The sequence below is a fragment of the Schistocerca gregaria genome, chromosome 3 (genome assembly GCF_023897955.1).
Source record: "Schistocerca gregaria isolate iqSchGreg1 chromosome 3, iqSchGreg1.2, whole genome shotgun sequence".
In the NCBI taxonomy this organism is placed as follows: Eukaryota; Metazoa; Arthropoda; class Insecta; order Orthoptera; family Acrididae; genus Schistocerca; species Schistocerca gregaria.
This window is the reverse complement of record NC_064922.1, coordinates 786,855,316-786,869,428: the sequence shown is the minus strand read 5'-3', so window position 1 is coordinate 786,869,428 and position 14,113 is coordinate 786,855,316. Positions and strand designations below refer to the sequence as shown.

At 44.3% G+C, this 14,113-nt stretch overlaps 1 protein-coding gene across 1 annotated transcript in view; it reads right to left on the bottom strand.

The window, feature by feature from the left end:
* Nucleotides 1-2,116: 2,116 nt before the first annotated feature.
* Nucleotides 2,117-14,113, bottom strand: part of LOC126354233 (Werner syndrome ATP-dependent helicase-like) — a 225,398-nt gene continuing 213,401 nt past the window's right edge. The window contains exon 17 of the mRNA XM_050003728.1: nt 2,117-2,961. Coding sequence (XP_049859685.1) covers nt 2,210-2,961 — 752 coding nt within the window. The 3' untranslated portion in view covers nt 2,117-2,209. The remainder of the gene's footprint in view (nt 2,962-14,113) is intronic.

Here is a 14,113-nt window from a genome sequence, read left to right as displayed (position 1 = left end):
TAGGACATGTTCTGAGACATTGAGGGATCACCAATTTAGTATTGGAGGGCAGTGTGGAGGGTAAAAATCGTAGAGGGTAGAGCAAGAGATGAATACACTAAGCAGATTCAGAAGGATGTAGGCTGCAGTAGGTACTGGGAGATGAAGAAGCTTGCACAGGATAGAGTAGCATGGAGAGCTGCAACAAACCAGTCTCAGGAATGAAGACCACAACAACAACAATACTTCATTTCTTTGGTGAAGGAGTTTCGGAAAATTGTGTTTAATAACTCTACTTTAGTGGCACTGTCATCAGTGACTTCACCATTGTTCTCGTGCAGTGAAGGTACTGATTGTGTCTTGCCACTGGGGTGCTTTATGTATGACCATAATCTCTTTGGGTTTTCTGCCAGATTTTGAGACAGAGTTTCACTGTGGAAATTATTGAAAGCATCTCACTGTGAAGTACGTGCTATATTTCGAACTTCTAAAAAGCTGCTCTGTAAGAGTGATGAATTGGGAACTGTAATATATTCCTTTATCTCTCAATAAGGATTCCTGAAACTTGGCAAGTAAGCTTTTGTGGTACAGTTGGCACCAATTTACGTGTGTCTGTCACTTCAGGATTTTCAATATCTCTGAGGCACTATCTCATTAGTCAAACAAAATTGCATCCAACTGTGTTGCACTTCTTTTGCATCCCCCTGTTAGACCTAGATGCATCAAGGGATCACCAATTTATTATTGGAGGGCAGCGTGGAGGGTAAAAATCGCAGAGGGAGAGTATGAGATGAATACACTAAGCAGATTGAGAACTATGTAAGTTGCAGTAGGTACTGGGAGATGAAGAAGCTTGCACAGGATAGAGTAGCATGGGGAACTGCATCAAACCAGTCTCAGGACTGGAGACCACAACAGACCTAGTTAGTATAGACCCTACACATTAGAGCAAAATTGGAAGAAAGTACACAAGAGGTTTCTGTAAGCAATCTTCTTTGTAGATTAATTGCATTTCCCCATTATCCTACCAATGTATCATGGTCTGTCACCTACTTTACCTACGACTGAGCCTAAACAATGATTCAATTTCTTCCAACCATGAATTGTTATACTCATATATTTATAGGAGTTGACTGATTACAAATGTGACTCATTGATATTGTAAGTCATATGTTTGCGTGTTTTTAAAATGCACAATTTGGCATTTCTGAACATTTAAAGCAAGATGTGAACCTTTACACTACTTAGGAATGTTATCAAGGTCTGGCTGAATATTCGTATGCCTTTTTCAACTATTAGTTGATTTAAGATAATTGTATCATTTGCAAAAAGTCTGAAGTTATTCAATTGTCTGCCAGATCATTAACATACAACAAGAGTCCCACACAATTTCCCAAGCCATGTCCGAGTTTACTCTACAATGTTCAATAGTTCTCAATCCAAGAAACTGTGCCAACTTTGTTAGGCTCACAATTACTGAAGTATGGTACCATTCTACGCCATGTCGGTCACTGTGTGGAACTTTAAACATTCGACAAGTCATCACTGAAAAATACCTGAACTGAAATCATATTAGTTTACAACTGATAGGCTTTGATAACAAACAACCACTGTTTACTCAAAGCATAACGCTGTATGAAATTAGTATTTTAAAAAATCAATGCTGACTGACCAAAAAATGTGTGTATCAATGCTTTCAACATTATTAGAGAATTAATAAAAAAAACATCTTTGGGCAAACAGGATCACAGCTCCATTAGAAATTCTAACATGCTTGTTGACTCACAATTTGGAGATTTTGCCTACCAAGCAACAAACACAACTCCATGCTCTATGCCAGTTACCTTTACAGGGTCACTTCAGAAGCAGCAGTTCTTCAAAGCAAAATCACAGAGCGATTTGTATTAAAAGGAGTCAAGTATCTGCTTCAGTTAACATATGACATTCTCAGCTTTTTGTAGTAGAATTAGTTTCTCCCAAAATTATAACGAAATTACTACCACGATATCAGAATGTTACCAAAACAAAACATATAAGCACTTATTCAACAGTGATGAGACACACTCAAAACTGAGACGTAAAAACTATTAGATGGTACCTGATGAACTTCAGGAACCACAAGCAAAAAAATTTAAAAATGATTACAAAATTTTATTATTGATAAAAATACAATGAAAAATTTAAAAAAATATAATTAATTGTTGTCTGCACTATTTCACTAAATAAATAATTACAGTTTAAATAACGAGGATTTTTTCATTTTTGTCTTGACTTCTTGTTTCATTTCTTGTGAAAGCCAATCAGGAACACGTTTCTTGGTGCCCTGCACTGTGCTTTTACTGTTAAGAAGTTCCTGATGTTCACTTGACTTCTGTTTACTTTGACAGCTGTTAGGTGGATTGTCACTTGTTACAAATGACTGTTCTCTTGCACTTATTTCACTTTCCTTTCGACACTCATTTTCGTCTACAGTAATAATACTGTCTTTGTTATAGCTGTCACTTTCATTTTCACTCATTTCTTCATGACTTGTACCTTTATGTTTTATGCTACCATCACTGAAGCTACCACTACCTGCAGCAGTGGAAATTTCACGTTGAGGAGAATAACCTTTAAATGTCGCATCACACACACTTCCTGATTTGCATGATAGTTTTTCAACTTTTTCTAAATGTTCTAAATCATCAACATCAAAAAGTATTTCATCACCATCTTCCCATCCACTGGAATCCTGTGATGCTGATGGCTTTGCACAAAACCATTTGCCATCATCCTCATCATGTGGAGGCAAAACCTGAAACTTTCTAACCTGATGCTCGTACTGTATGTCTGCAGTCCGTTTAAATTCTTCCAGCACCATAAGAAAGCTGCCACCTTTTGTAGTTCCATATTTCTGGGTCAAAACAGCAACAGCTATTTTAAGGTGTTCCCAAGAAATTTCTGTTGGACAATTTTCTTTGATTGGACGGAGTCTGGATATATCTGCAGGACAGGGTAACATATTAATACAACCTCAAACAAAAAATACAGAGATAAATATTCAAAACATGGAAAGTCCAGGATAAAATAACAACAATGTAGAAAGAACAAATAGATGCTTGCCACATAGACGAGGCACTTAGTCGGAGACAGGCTCAATGAAATGACTAAAATAAATAAGGTTTTGGACAAAGTCCTTCCTTCATGATAGAACACGCGCACACACAGCAACACACACACACACACACACACACACACACACACACACACACAGAGAGAGAGAGAGAGAGAGAGAGAGAGAGAGAGAGAGAGAGAGAGAGAGAGACACTATTTCAGGATGCTGGAGCCCAATTCTGACTGTGTCTGACATGAGCAGCCATCTCCTGGTGTGTGTGTGTGTGTGTGTGTGTGTGTGTGTGTGTGGAGGGGGGGGGGGTAAGGAGGTGGCATGGGGTGGGGAGGGGGAGGGGGATATGGCTGCTAGGTGCAGTGTTTAGAAAGTTGTGCTGAGGGACGAGGCTGAGATGTGCTGAAGAGCAAGAGAGAGGAGAGGAGAGGAGAGGAGAGGAGAGGAGAGGAGAGGAGAGGAGAGGAGAGGAGAGGAGAGGAGAGGAGAGAAATATAAAAACGGGAAAGACTGGTAGGTGGGTGTAATGCAGCAGTGGGAGAAGGAAAGCAGACATTTAGGTGAAGGACAGGGCTAGTGAAGGTTGAGGCCAGGGGGTTATGGGAATGGAGAGTATTTTGTAGGGAGAGGTCACACCTGTGTACTTCAGAAAAGCTGGTGTTGGTGGAAAGAATCCAGATTGTGGAGGTTGTGAAGCAGTAATTAAAGTGAAGCAAATTGTGCTGGGCAGCATGTTCAACAACTGGATAGTCCAACTGTCTCTTGGCCACAGGTTGTTGGTGGCTATTCATGTGGACAGACAACTTGTTAGTCAGCATGCTCATGTAGAAAGTAGACAGTGGCTGCACCTTAGTTTGTAGATCACATGACTACTTTCACATGTAGCTCTGCATTTGATGAGGTATTAGACATCTGTGACAGTACCAGAGAAGAAGGTAGTGGGAGGATTTATGAACACATCTTGCATCTAGGTGCATTGCAGGGATATCAGTCATGAGCCAAGAGATTGGAAGCAAGGGTGGGATAGAAATGGATACAGATATTGCTAAGGTTTGGTGGGCAATGAAATGCAACTGTGGGAGAGGTGAGGTGGTTAGTGGGAAGGATATTCCTCACTTTAGGGCAAGATAAATTATAGCTGAAATCCTGGTGGTGAATGCGATTCTGTTGCTCCCATCCTGTGTGGTTGGTTGGTTTAAAAGAGGAGGGAAGGGACCAAACTACGAGGTCATCGGTCCCTTGTTCCAAAGGAAACAAGGCTACAAGGGTTAGAACAAGACAATGAGACTTACAACACAAAACAGACTGAAAGGAAAAACCACAGCAATGACTGAAGGGCAACAAACACATAAATGGACAAGAGAGGACAAGAAAAGCACAAAGACACAAGAAACGGGTAGAAGAGGTTAAAACAAGAAAGCACATTACCATGACTGGCTGACCATGAGGGTAAAAAGGAAAAGCCAGCCACTCTGCAACACATTAAAATCTCCACCCTGAAAGCACTAGAGTGAGAAAGTTAAAAGTCTGCCGCAGAGTGGTTAAAAGTGGGCAGTCCAGCAAGAGATGGACGACCGTCATTTGTGAGTCACGGCGACTCTGGGGTGGATCCTTACAACAGAGGAGGTAACCATGTGCCAGCCACGTATGGCCAATGCGGAGCCGACAGAGGACCACAGAATCCCTGCAAGAGGCAAGCATGGCAGTCTTCCACACATTCGTAGTTTCCTTAACGGTACACAGTTTGTTGTGCATGCTGAGGTTATGCCATTCTGTCTCCCAGAGCTGCAAAACCTTGCGGCGTAATACTGCATATAGGTCAGTTTCAGAGAAGCCAATCTCCATAAGTGTTTTCCACATAGCCTGTTTGGCCAGCCTGTCGGCAAGTTCGTTGCCTGGGATTCTGACGCGATCTGTGATCAAGACAAATGCCACTGGACGACTGGACCGTTCCAGGGCATAGACGGGCTCTTGGATGGTCATTACGAATGGATGATGAGGGTAGCAGTGGTTGGTGATTGATGGCTTGTGGGCTGCTCAAGGAGTCAGTACACATGAGAAATGCCTTGCCTGGCATGAGCGGATTTGCTGAAGAGCAGGAGATATGGCCGCCAGCTCTGCAGTGAAAACACTGTAGCCATCTGGCAAGGAGTGCTGTTCTATATGTCCGCCATGAACATAGGCAAAGCCAAACTGACCATTGGCCATCGAGCCATCGGTGTAAACCACTTCATGGCCCCGGTACATGTCAAGAATAGAGAGGAAGTGATAGCAGAGAGTCACAGGGTTAACAGAGTCCTTAGGGCCATGTGAAAGGTCCAGGCGAAGCTGCGGCCTAGGTTTACACCATGGAGGTGTTCGTGAATGAACCTCAAGTATAGGTGGTAAAGGTAAGGACTCCAGTTCGGAGTGAAGGGATTGCACATGAACTGCAATTGTACACCCTGACCTGGGCCGCCGGTGAGCGAGATGAACCTCCGTGGGCAGGAAAAGAAGACGGTAATTCAGATGTGGAGGAGAACTACAAACATTTGTGATGTAACTGGAGAGCAATTGTACACATGTAACCTGAAATAGAGGGACTCCGGCCTCCACCAAGATGCTGGTCACCAGACTCATCCTAAAAGCTCCTGTCGCTAGGCGAATGCCGGTGGTGCACTGGGTCGAGTAAACACAACGCTGAGGGTACCGCTTAACCATAAACCACACTCCCATAGTCAAGGCAGGATGAACCAGGGCTCTGTAGAGCTGCAGCACTGTAGAGTGATCTGCACCCCAGTTGGTGTGGGCCAGGCAGCAGAGAGCATTGAGGTGGTCCCAGCACTTCTGCTTAAGCTGACGGAAGTGATGAAGCCAAGTCAATTGGATGTTGAAAACCAGTCCTAAGAATCGATATGTCTCCACTACAGTGACAGATCACCATTAAGGTAAAATTCTGGTTCAGGATGAAAGGTACGACACCGACAGAAGTGCATTAACACACGACTTTGTGGTCTAAAACTGGAAACCATGGGCTGGAGCCCATGACTGCACCTTATGGATGACTCCCTGTAGGTGCCGCTCAGCACAAAATGCAGAAGTCGTCTGCATATGGAGAAGGTGAGATGGATGGCCCTACAGCTGCTGCTAGACCATTAAGGCCACTAAAAACAGATATACAATCAATACAGAGCCCTGTTCTCTTGGATATGGGGAGAACTATGGGAGGCACCAACTTGGACATGGAAAGTACGAAGCGATATGAAATTGTGGATAAAAATCGGGAGTGGGCCGCGGAGACCCCACTCATATTATGTGGGAAGCATATGATGTCGTCAAGTGGTGTCTTACGCTTTTCGTAAATCATAAAAGACTGCAACCAGATTATCAGTGGTAGGGCGACCCTGGCAGAAGCCGCCCTAACATGGAGGCAGTAGGCCACGTGACTCCAGGACCCAACTCAACTGCCGACACACCATACATTCCAGCAGCTTACAAAGAACGTTGGTGAGGCTGATGGGCTGATAGCTATCCACATCAAGCAGGTTTTCACCAGGTTTAAGTACCGGAATAATGGGTCTCTCCCGTGATTGTGATGGAATGGCATCATCGCACCAGAACCTGTTGGAGATGATGAAGAGATGTTTCTTGTAGTCAGATGAGAGATGTTTAATCATCTGACTGTGGATCCAATCTGGCCCTGGAGGTGTGTTGAGGCAATGTGCAAGAGCACTGAGGAGTTCCCTCTCTGTAAATGGGGCATTATAGGATTAGTTCTCTGATACATAGGCTTGAGCATACTGCTCAGTAAAGTGTTCAGAAATCGTGTTTGTGATGGTAGGTAACATGCCACTGATGTTAATGCCAGGGACTCCTGTTGTCATCTGGTACCCAAAAAGGTGTTTGATCTTTGTCCAGACTTGGGAAGGTGTCATATGGCACCCAATGGTCGAGACGTATCTCTCCCAACATTCCTGCTTCCATCTTTTGATAAGCTGGCAAATGTGCACGGAGACGCTTAAAGAGGGAAGGGTGCTGCTTATGCCGCTGTAGAGCTCACTGATGCTCCTTAATTGCCTCAGGGACTTCCAGCGACCACCAAGGGACTGCCTTTCGCCAGGGGCACCCTAAAGAGCAATGGATCATGTTTTCCACTGCAGTAACGATTGTTGTAGTCACCTGCTCAACCATCAAACAGATGTTATCGTATGGGAGAGAGTCAACAGTGACCAAAAATACGAAAGTTTCCCAGTCTGCCTTTTTTAAAGCCCATCTGGACAGGCATCCGTGGGCCTGACACCCTGGCAGTGACAGGAAGATGGGGAAGTGGTCACTACCACACAGGTTGTCATGTGCTCTCCAGTGGATAGATGGGAGAAGTCCTGAGCTGCAAATTGATAAATCAATGGCTGAGTGACTACCATGAGCCACACTGAAAAGTGTGGTGGCTTCACTAGAGGCAGAGGTCAAATTGTGATAGTTAAGTTTCAACATCTCTGCATCAGACATTAAACGTGGTACCACCCCACAAGGGGTTGTGGGCGTTAAAATCTCCCAGAAGTAGGAAAGGTGTAGGCAGTTGATTAATAAGTGCAGCTAATACATTCAAGGGTACTGCACCATCTGGAGAAAGACATACATTGCAGACAGTTATTTCCTGCTTTTTCCTTATTCTGACAGCCACAGCTTCAAGAGGGGTTTGAAGGGGCACAGTTTCACTACAGACTGCATTTAGGACATAAACGCAAACTCCACCTGACACTCAATTATAGTAACTACAGTTCCTGTAATATCACTTACAGCCACGAAGGGAAGGGAACCGCACTGCCGGGAACCAGGTTTCCTGGAGGGAAATGCAGTAAGCAGGCGTGAAGCTTAACAGTTGCCGTAGCTCAGGGAGGTGGTGGAAAAAACCGCCACAATCCCCACTGGAGGATGACATCATCGTGAGTCTGGGAAGGCATGGAACATTCAAAGAAGCAGTTTACACCTCAGGATCACCTGCTGCCACCGACTTATTACCTGAGCAGTCTATATCCATTGTGTCTGAGGGTCCGGCAAGATCTAGGTCCTCAGCGGATGCCTGAATATCCACCTTATCCCCAGATGCAGAGCCTGTAGATAGTGATGGTGTGGGTGCCACTGCAATTTTCTAGGTCTTAGGGGTCTTCTTTCTGGACTTTTCTTGCTGCTCCTTGGCTTTTTCTGCCTGGGAGGGTTTCACCAATTAAGTCTCCGGGACTGAGGATGATCATGAAGCCCTACAACCAGCTGCTTTTGGGCACTTGAGCTACTGGCAGACATCATCTTTCCCATTAGCAGAAACCTGGGAAGGGTGTGACTCAAGGGACCCCTTCCTGCCGAGAGGAGCTGAAGAAGACTTGTGCTTCTCCAGCTGAGAAGCGGGGACTGGTGTCCCCGATGGTTGGGGGGCGAGGGGTGGGGGAGTGCTCCCAAGGCAGGAGCAACAGGGGAGGAGGAGGGGAGAGCCCCCCGCCATCAAGGGGGCAGGTGTAGCCTTCTGGCTCTGAGAGCCAACTGTAATTTACGGAACTGATGGGGCTACAACTGTTCTCGTAGCTGTGGCATATGAGGAAGTCAAAGCCACAGGATGTAGGTGCTCATATTTTCTCTTAGCCTCAGTGTAGGTCAGTCGGTCCAGGGTCTTGTATTCCACAATTTTCCTCTCTTTCTGTAAAATCCTGCAGTCTGGCGAGTAAAGTGAATTATGCTCTCCGCAGTTGCACAGATGCGAGGTGGGGCACATGGATTATTGGCATGTGATGGACGTCCACAATCTCGACATGTGACGCTGGAAGTACAGTGGGAAGACATATGTCCGAACTTCCAGCACATAAAGCACCGCATCAAAGCAGCAGACCATCACCTTGATCTTCTCGAGTAAGGTGTCACACTCGAAGGCCAAGATGAAGGCACCGGCGACAACCTAATTATCCCTCGGACTCCGATGGACACACTGCATGATATGAACACATCGCCACTCTAAATTGGCGCAAAGCTCGTCATCAGACTGCAAAAGAAGGTGCCTGTGGAAGATAATACCCTGACCATATTAAAGCTCTTATGTGGCGTGATGGTAACAGAAACATCCCCCAACTTGTTAGAAGCGACTGAAGTCCGTGACTGTGCAGAGGATGTTGTTTTTATCAGGACTGACCCAGATCGCATTTTTGACAAGCCCTCCACCTCCCCAAACTTGTCCTCTAAATGCTCTACAAAAAACTGTGGCTTCATTGAAACAATGGAATCCCCATCAGTTCTCGTACACACAAGGTACAAGGGTGAATAAGGTTCACTGCCATCCTTAGCCCGGCGTTCCCTCCCACGGTATGGCCAGGGAGGGGAATGGTTTAGGGTTTTCTTGCATTGTACTGAGACTTGGAACACTTAGAGACTGTTGGTGTTTGATCACCAACAAGTGATGACGTGGTACGCTTCATCCATGCTGATGCCACCCACTCCAACCAGGGGCCTTCCCACGGACGACACCCAGCCACAGCAAAGGCCACCTGCTAGGATGGCAATTGCCGGGAGTCCCAATGCCCCAAGATGATTGGCATCTACTCCTTGGCATACATGGGGAGTTAACGGCACAGGCATCAGCAGAGTGATCCTGTGTTGTCAGGAGGCTATAACCAACAGGGTACGCGGCGGCCCCACCACAACGGACTGGCTACCATGCTGGATATGAGTTGCAAAGAATTCCATGGTCCTTGTCGGCGCAGAAAACGGCACTGCATAGTGGGTGGAGGAAAATGCAACCAGGAAAGTGTCCTCACTCAAGATATGGAGGATGAGCAGCACTACAGTGCCACAACAAGAAAGTGGGCTAAAGATCTCAATGCACAATTGATATGATACACCATGTAAGGCACCCTTACCCAATTGGCTCGCTCTTCGAGAAAATTTAGAAAGATGGAGGTCAAACCCTACAGGGGACCATCATATAAAGGCCAAAAGGCAAGAGACTCCTTTTAGTCGCCTCTTACAATAGGCAGGAATACCTCGAGCCTATTCTAATCCATAGGCCCGCAGGGTACTGTGTGGTACTGAGTTACAAGAGAAGTGCTCCTTTATGGCCAGGTGGTGGGAATGTGCGAGATAGTAGGTGACTGGAGAGATAAGGCACAGGAGATCTATTTCTGCACAAGTTCGGGAGGGCAGTTTCAATGAAGCCCTTAACATATTTGGACAGCAACTGCTCATCACTACAGATGCAATGACCACAGTTGGCTAGCCTGTATGGAACAGACTTCTTGTTATGGAATGGGTGGCAGCTGTCGAAGTGGTGGTACTGATAGTGGTTGGTAGGTTTGATGTGGATGGAGATACTGATTTAGTCATCCTTGAGGTGGCGGCCAACCTTGAGGTAAGTGACTTGTTGGGTTAAGAAGGTGCTGAGGTTCTGCATGAACACAGATTGGGCATCCTCACCCTTGGTCTAGATCATGAAAAATTGTGGGTGAGGATAGTTGGTCACAGTAACCAGGAACGAGGTTGGGGTCTGGAGTCAGTGGGGCATAGGGAAGGTAGTGTTCAACAGCAGTATGGTCACAGGCTCTGGGAGTTTTAGTATCAGGGAGGTGGCACTGACAATGATGAGTAGGCTGCCAGAGGGTACAGCAATGGAAACTGTAGAGAGCTGGTGGAGAAAATGGTTGGTGTCTTCATGTAAGTGGGTAGGTTGCAGGGGCACATCAACTGGCCTCAATGGGGCATCATGGGTGATTGGGTTTACGGACTTTAGGAAGCATGTAGAAGGTAGGACCTAAACTTCATCACTTTCTGCTCCAGTCACTTCACCTGGTCCTCCCCAACTAAACAAGCTACCTTTCTCGGCGTTGACCTTCACTTGAAGGTGGCTATATCAGTATCTGTCCACATCAAACCTACCAGTTACCAACAAGACCTCGACTTCAGCTGCTGCCACCCATTCCCTACCAAGAAGTACTTTCGTATAGCCTAGCCACTGGTGGTCGTCGCATCTTTAGTGAGAAGCAGTATCTGTCAAAATATGCCAAGGGTCTCACTGAGGCCTTCACAGACTGAAATTATCCTTCCAACCTTGTTCAGACACAGATCTCCCTTACCTTGTTATTTCAGTCACCTACTGCCTTCCACAGACCCACTATCCAGTCAGAATAGAAAACCTCTCTCATGACACAGTACCACTCAGAACTGGAGCAACTAAATCATGTTCTTTGCCAGTGTTTTGATTACCTCTTGCCATGCCAGTGTTTTGATTACCTCCTGCCATGCTCTGGAATGAGGAATATCCTCCATATCCCACGTTGGAACTCCACTGCCACTGAACCTAAGCAATAACCTTGTCCATCCCTGCTTTCAACCCTCTTGCCTCAAGGCTCATATCCCTGCAACAGATCAGATGCGAGACCTGTTCCATACATCCTCCCACTACCACCTACTACAGTTGTGACATGCTTCACCTGTTACATCAATGGCAGGCCACCTCTGAAAGCAATCATGTGATCTACAAACTAATCTGTAACCACTGTGGACATGAGACATGTATGTCCACCAGAATGGCTACCATCAAACTGTGATCAGACAGGCGGACCTTCTAGTTGCAGAAGATACTGCTCAACATAGTTAACTTCTCTTTAATGACTGCTTCACAGCCTACACCATCTGGATTCTTATATCAACACAAGCTTTTATGAATTGCACAGGTGGGAACTCTCCCTAAAACACATCTCTTGTTCCCATATCCTCACTGACCTCAACCTTTGCCAAACCCTCTCCTTGACCCACTTATACCCACTTCAGCACTAAACAAGCCATCTATCCCACAAATGCACTTGCTTGTCTTTTCCTCTTTTTTATTTCTCCCCTTCTGACATTCCACCTAGCAGCCCTATTCTGTCCTAACCATATCCCTGCATGCTCCCCCATGTAGCACAACATCTTTCCCCACCCAAACCTTGTTATCAGTCCTCTTCCCTTTTCAACGCCTCCTCCTTATCCCCAACACACACCACAGCAGATTGCTGCATACATCAGGCCCCAGTGCCTGAAGACAGTTTCTATGTGTGTACAAGTTGCGAATGTGTGTGTGTGTGTGTGTGTGTGTGTGTGTGTGTGTGTGTGTGTGTGTGTGTGTGTGTGTGTGTGTGTTCTTTTTTATTTCAGAAGAAGGATTTTGTTTGAATACTCAATTTAAAGAGACTTTTCAATGTGCCTGTCTGTCACTCAAGGCCTCCTCTAGGTGGAGAGGTGAAATATTCCATTTCTAATGAGTGACGCTCTAATAACCGTTCCACGAATGCAAAAGAAATTATGTTTACTTACAAGTAAATTATTTTAGAATCTATGGTGCTGCTGTTTTTAGTTGTGATGTAAGTTTTATTTGAGATTAATAACATACAACATTTTTATCAGTAATATATTTTCGCACCTACAATCCATGGACCTTATCATGGTGGTGTACCTTGCATTCCTTAATGATAAAGGTTGCCATACTGTAGGTACCACCACATTGGGGGAGGGGCAGGGGTGTTTCTGTGGCGATGACATACTAACAGATGGTTCCTCAAGATGAAGCATCCGCCTTTTCAGTAATTGTATGTGCAACAGACTCTGGGTGACTAGACTAACTGATCTAACCTTGCAATATTAACAACTAGGGTCTTACTGTGTTGGTACTGTAGAATGGCTAAAGTCAAATGCGAAATAGAATGACAGTAGTTTCTAAGGACAAACAACTCTATCATTGGCTGTATGATGGTATATTCTTGAGTAAAACATTCTGGAGGTGAAACAGTCACTTATTTCGGATCTCCAAGTGGAGACTACTAAGGAGGTTGTTGTCATTAGGAAAAACAAATCTGGCACTGTACAGGCTGGAGCATGAAATGTTAGACCCCTTTATGTCTTGGGAGGTTTGAGAACTTTACGAGAAAAATGGATAGGCTGAATTTGAGGATATTGGGAATTAGTCAAGTAAGGAGGCAGTAAGAATGGGATTGTGATCAGGTGAGTAAAGGGTTTTCAACTCAAAACTTAACAGGGATAGCACAGGAATAGCTCTAATAATCAACAAGCAGATAAGAATGTGAATGAACTACTATGAACAGCATAGTGAATGTATTATCATAACCACATAAGTCAACACTCACCATAGCAGTAAGAATTTGATGGTAAGAAAAGGAAGAAAAATGTTATGACAACATGGAGGGGGGAAGCGATTGAAACCAGAAACCACCTGGTAGAATTTTGCACAGAATATTATTTAATCATTGTTAAAACAAACTTCAAATGCCATGAGATGGGTTAGCCATTCCCTCACTTTCCTTTCTTCCTGTTTTATCTTGAACATAAAGGAACTTATCCCATCATTACAATTGTCTTGGATGGATATGAGTGACCATGTTTAGGTTATGATAAGTAAGATATGGTGCCACTGATTTGTGTGGTTTTAACTTTAAAAAAGTTGTCCAGAACCTTTACACCATTTTTATTTACATCTTACTTTTTATCTTTGTTTACTGAATGCAAACACAGTGTGTTTGTTACTTGGTCATACATGAGTGAATGTTTTTGTTCATAATGTAAAGTATTTAATACCTTTCACTTTATAAATATGTGGAAGATGGTAAGAAAAGCACTTCCATCAACTATCAGTTGGGAACAACATATTATTATGGCTGTACTAGAAAGGTCACAGCAGGTCATGTAACTTTGAAGTTGCAAGATAATTCCTAGCAAGCAACTTTTCCTTTCACCTATCACTCCAACAGAACAGCAATTGGGGATATCTTTTTAAGAGTAGCTATTATTAAATCTGTGCTATTTCTACTGTACTAAAGATATGAAATTTCGGTTTTATAGAGATTTTACAGGTGTAAACAAAAAAGGTTAAAACCCCAACTAGTGCAACAATTCTAAAATTAAACAATGGAAGCTTCAGGTAGGAATATCAACAATGTAGGAAAAAGGAGATTGCTACTTACCATAAAGAAGACATGTCAAGTTACAAAAAGGAACAATTAATAGGCGCTTATATAAGTT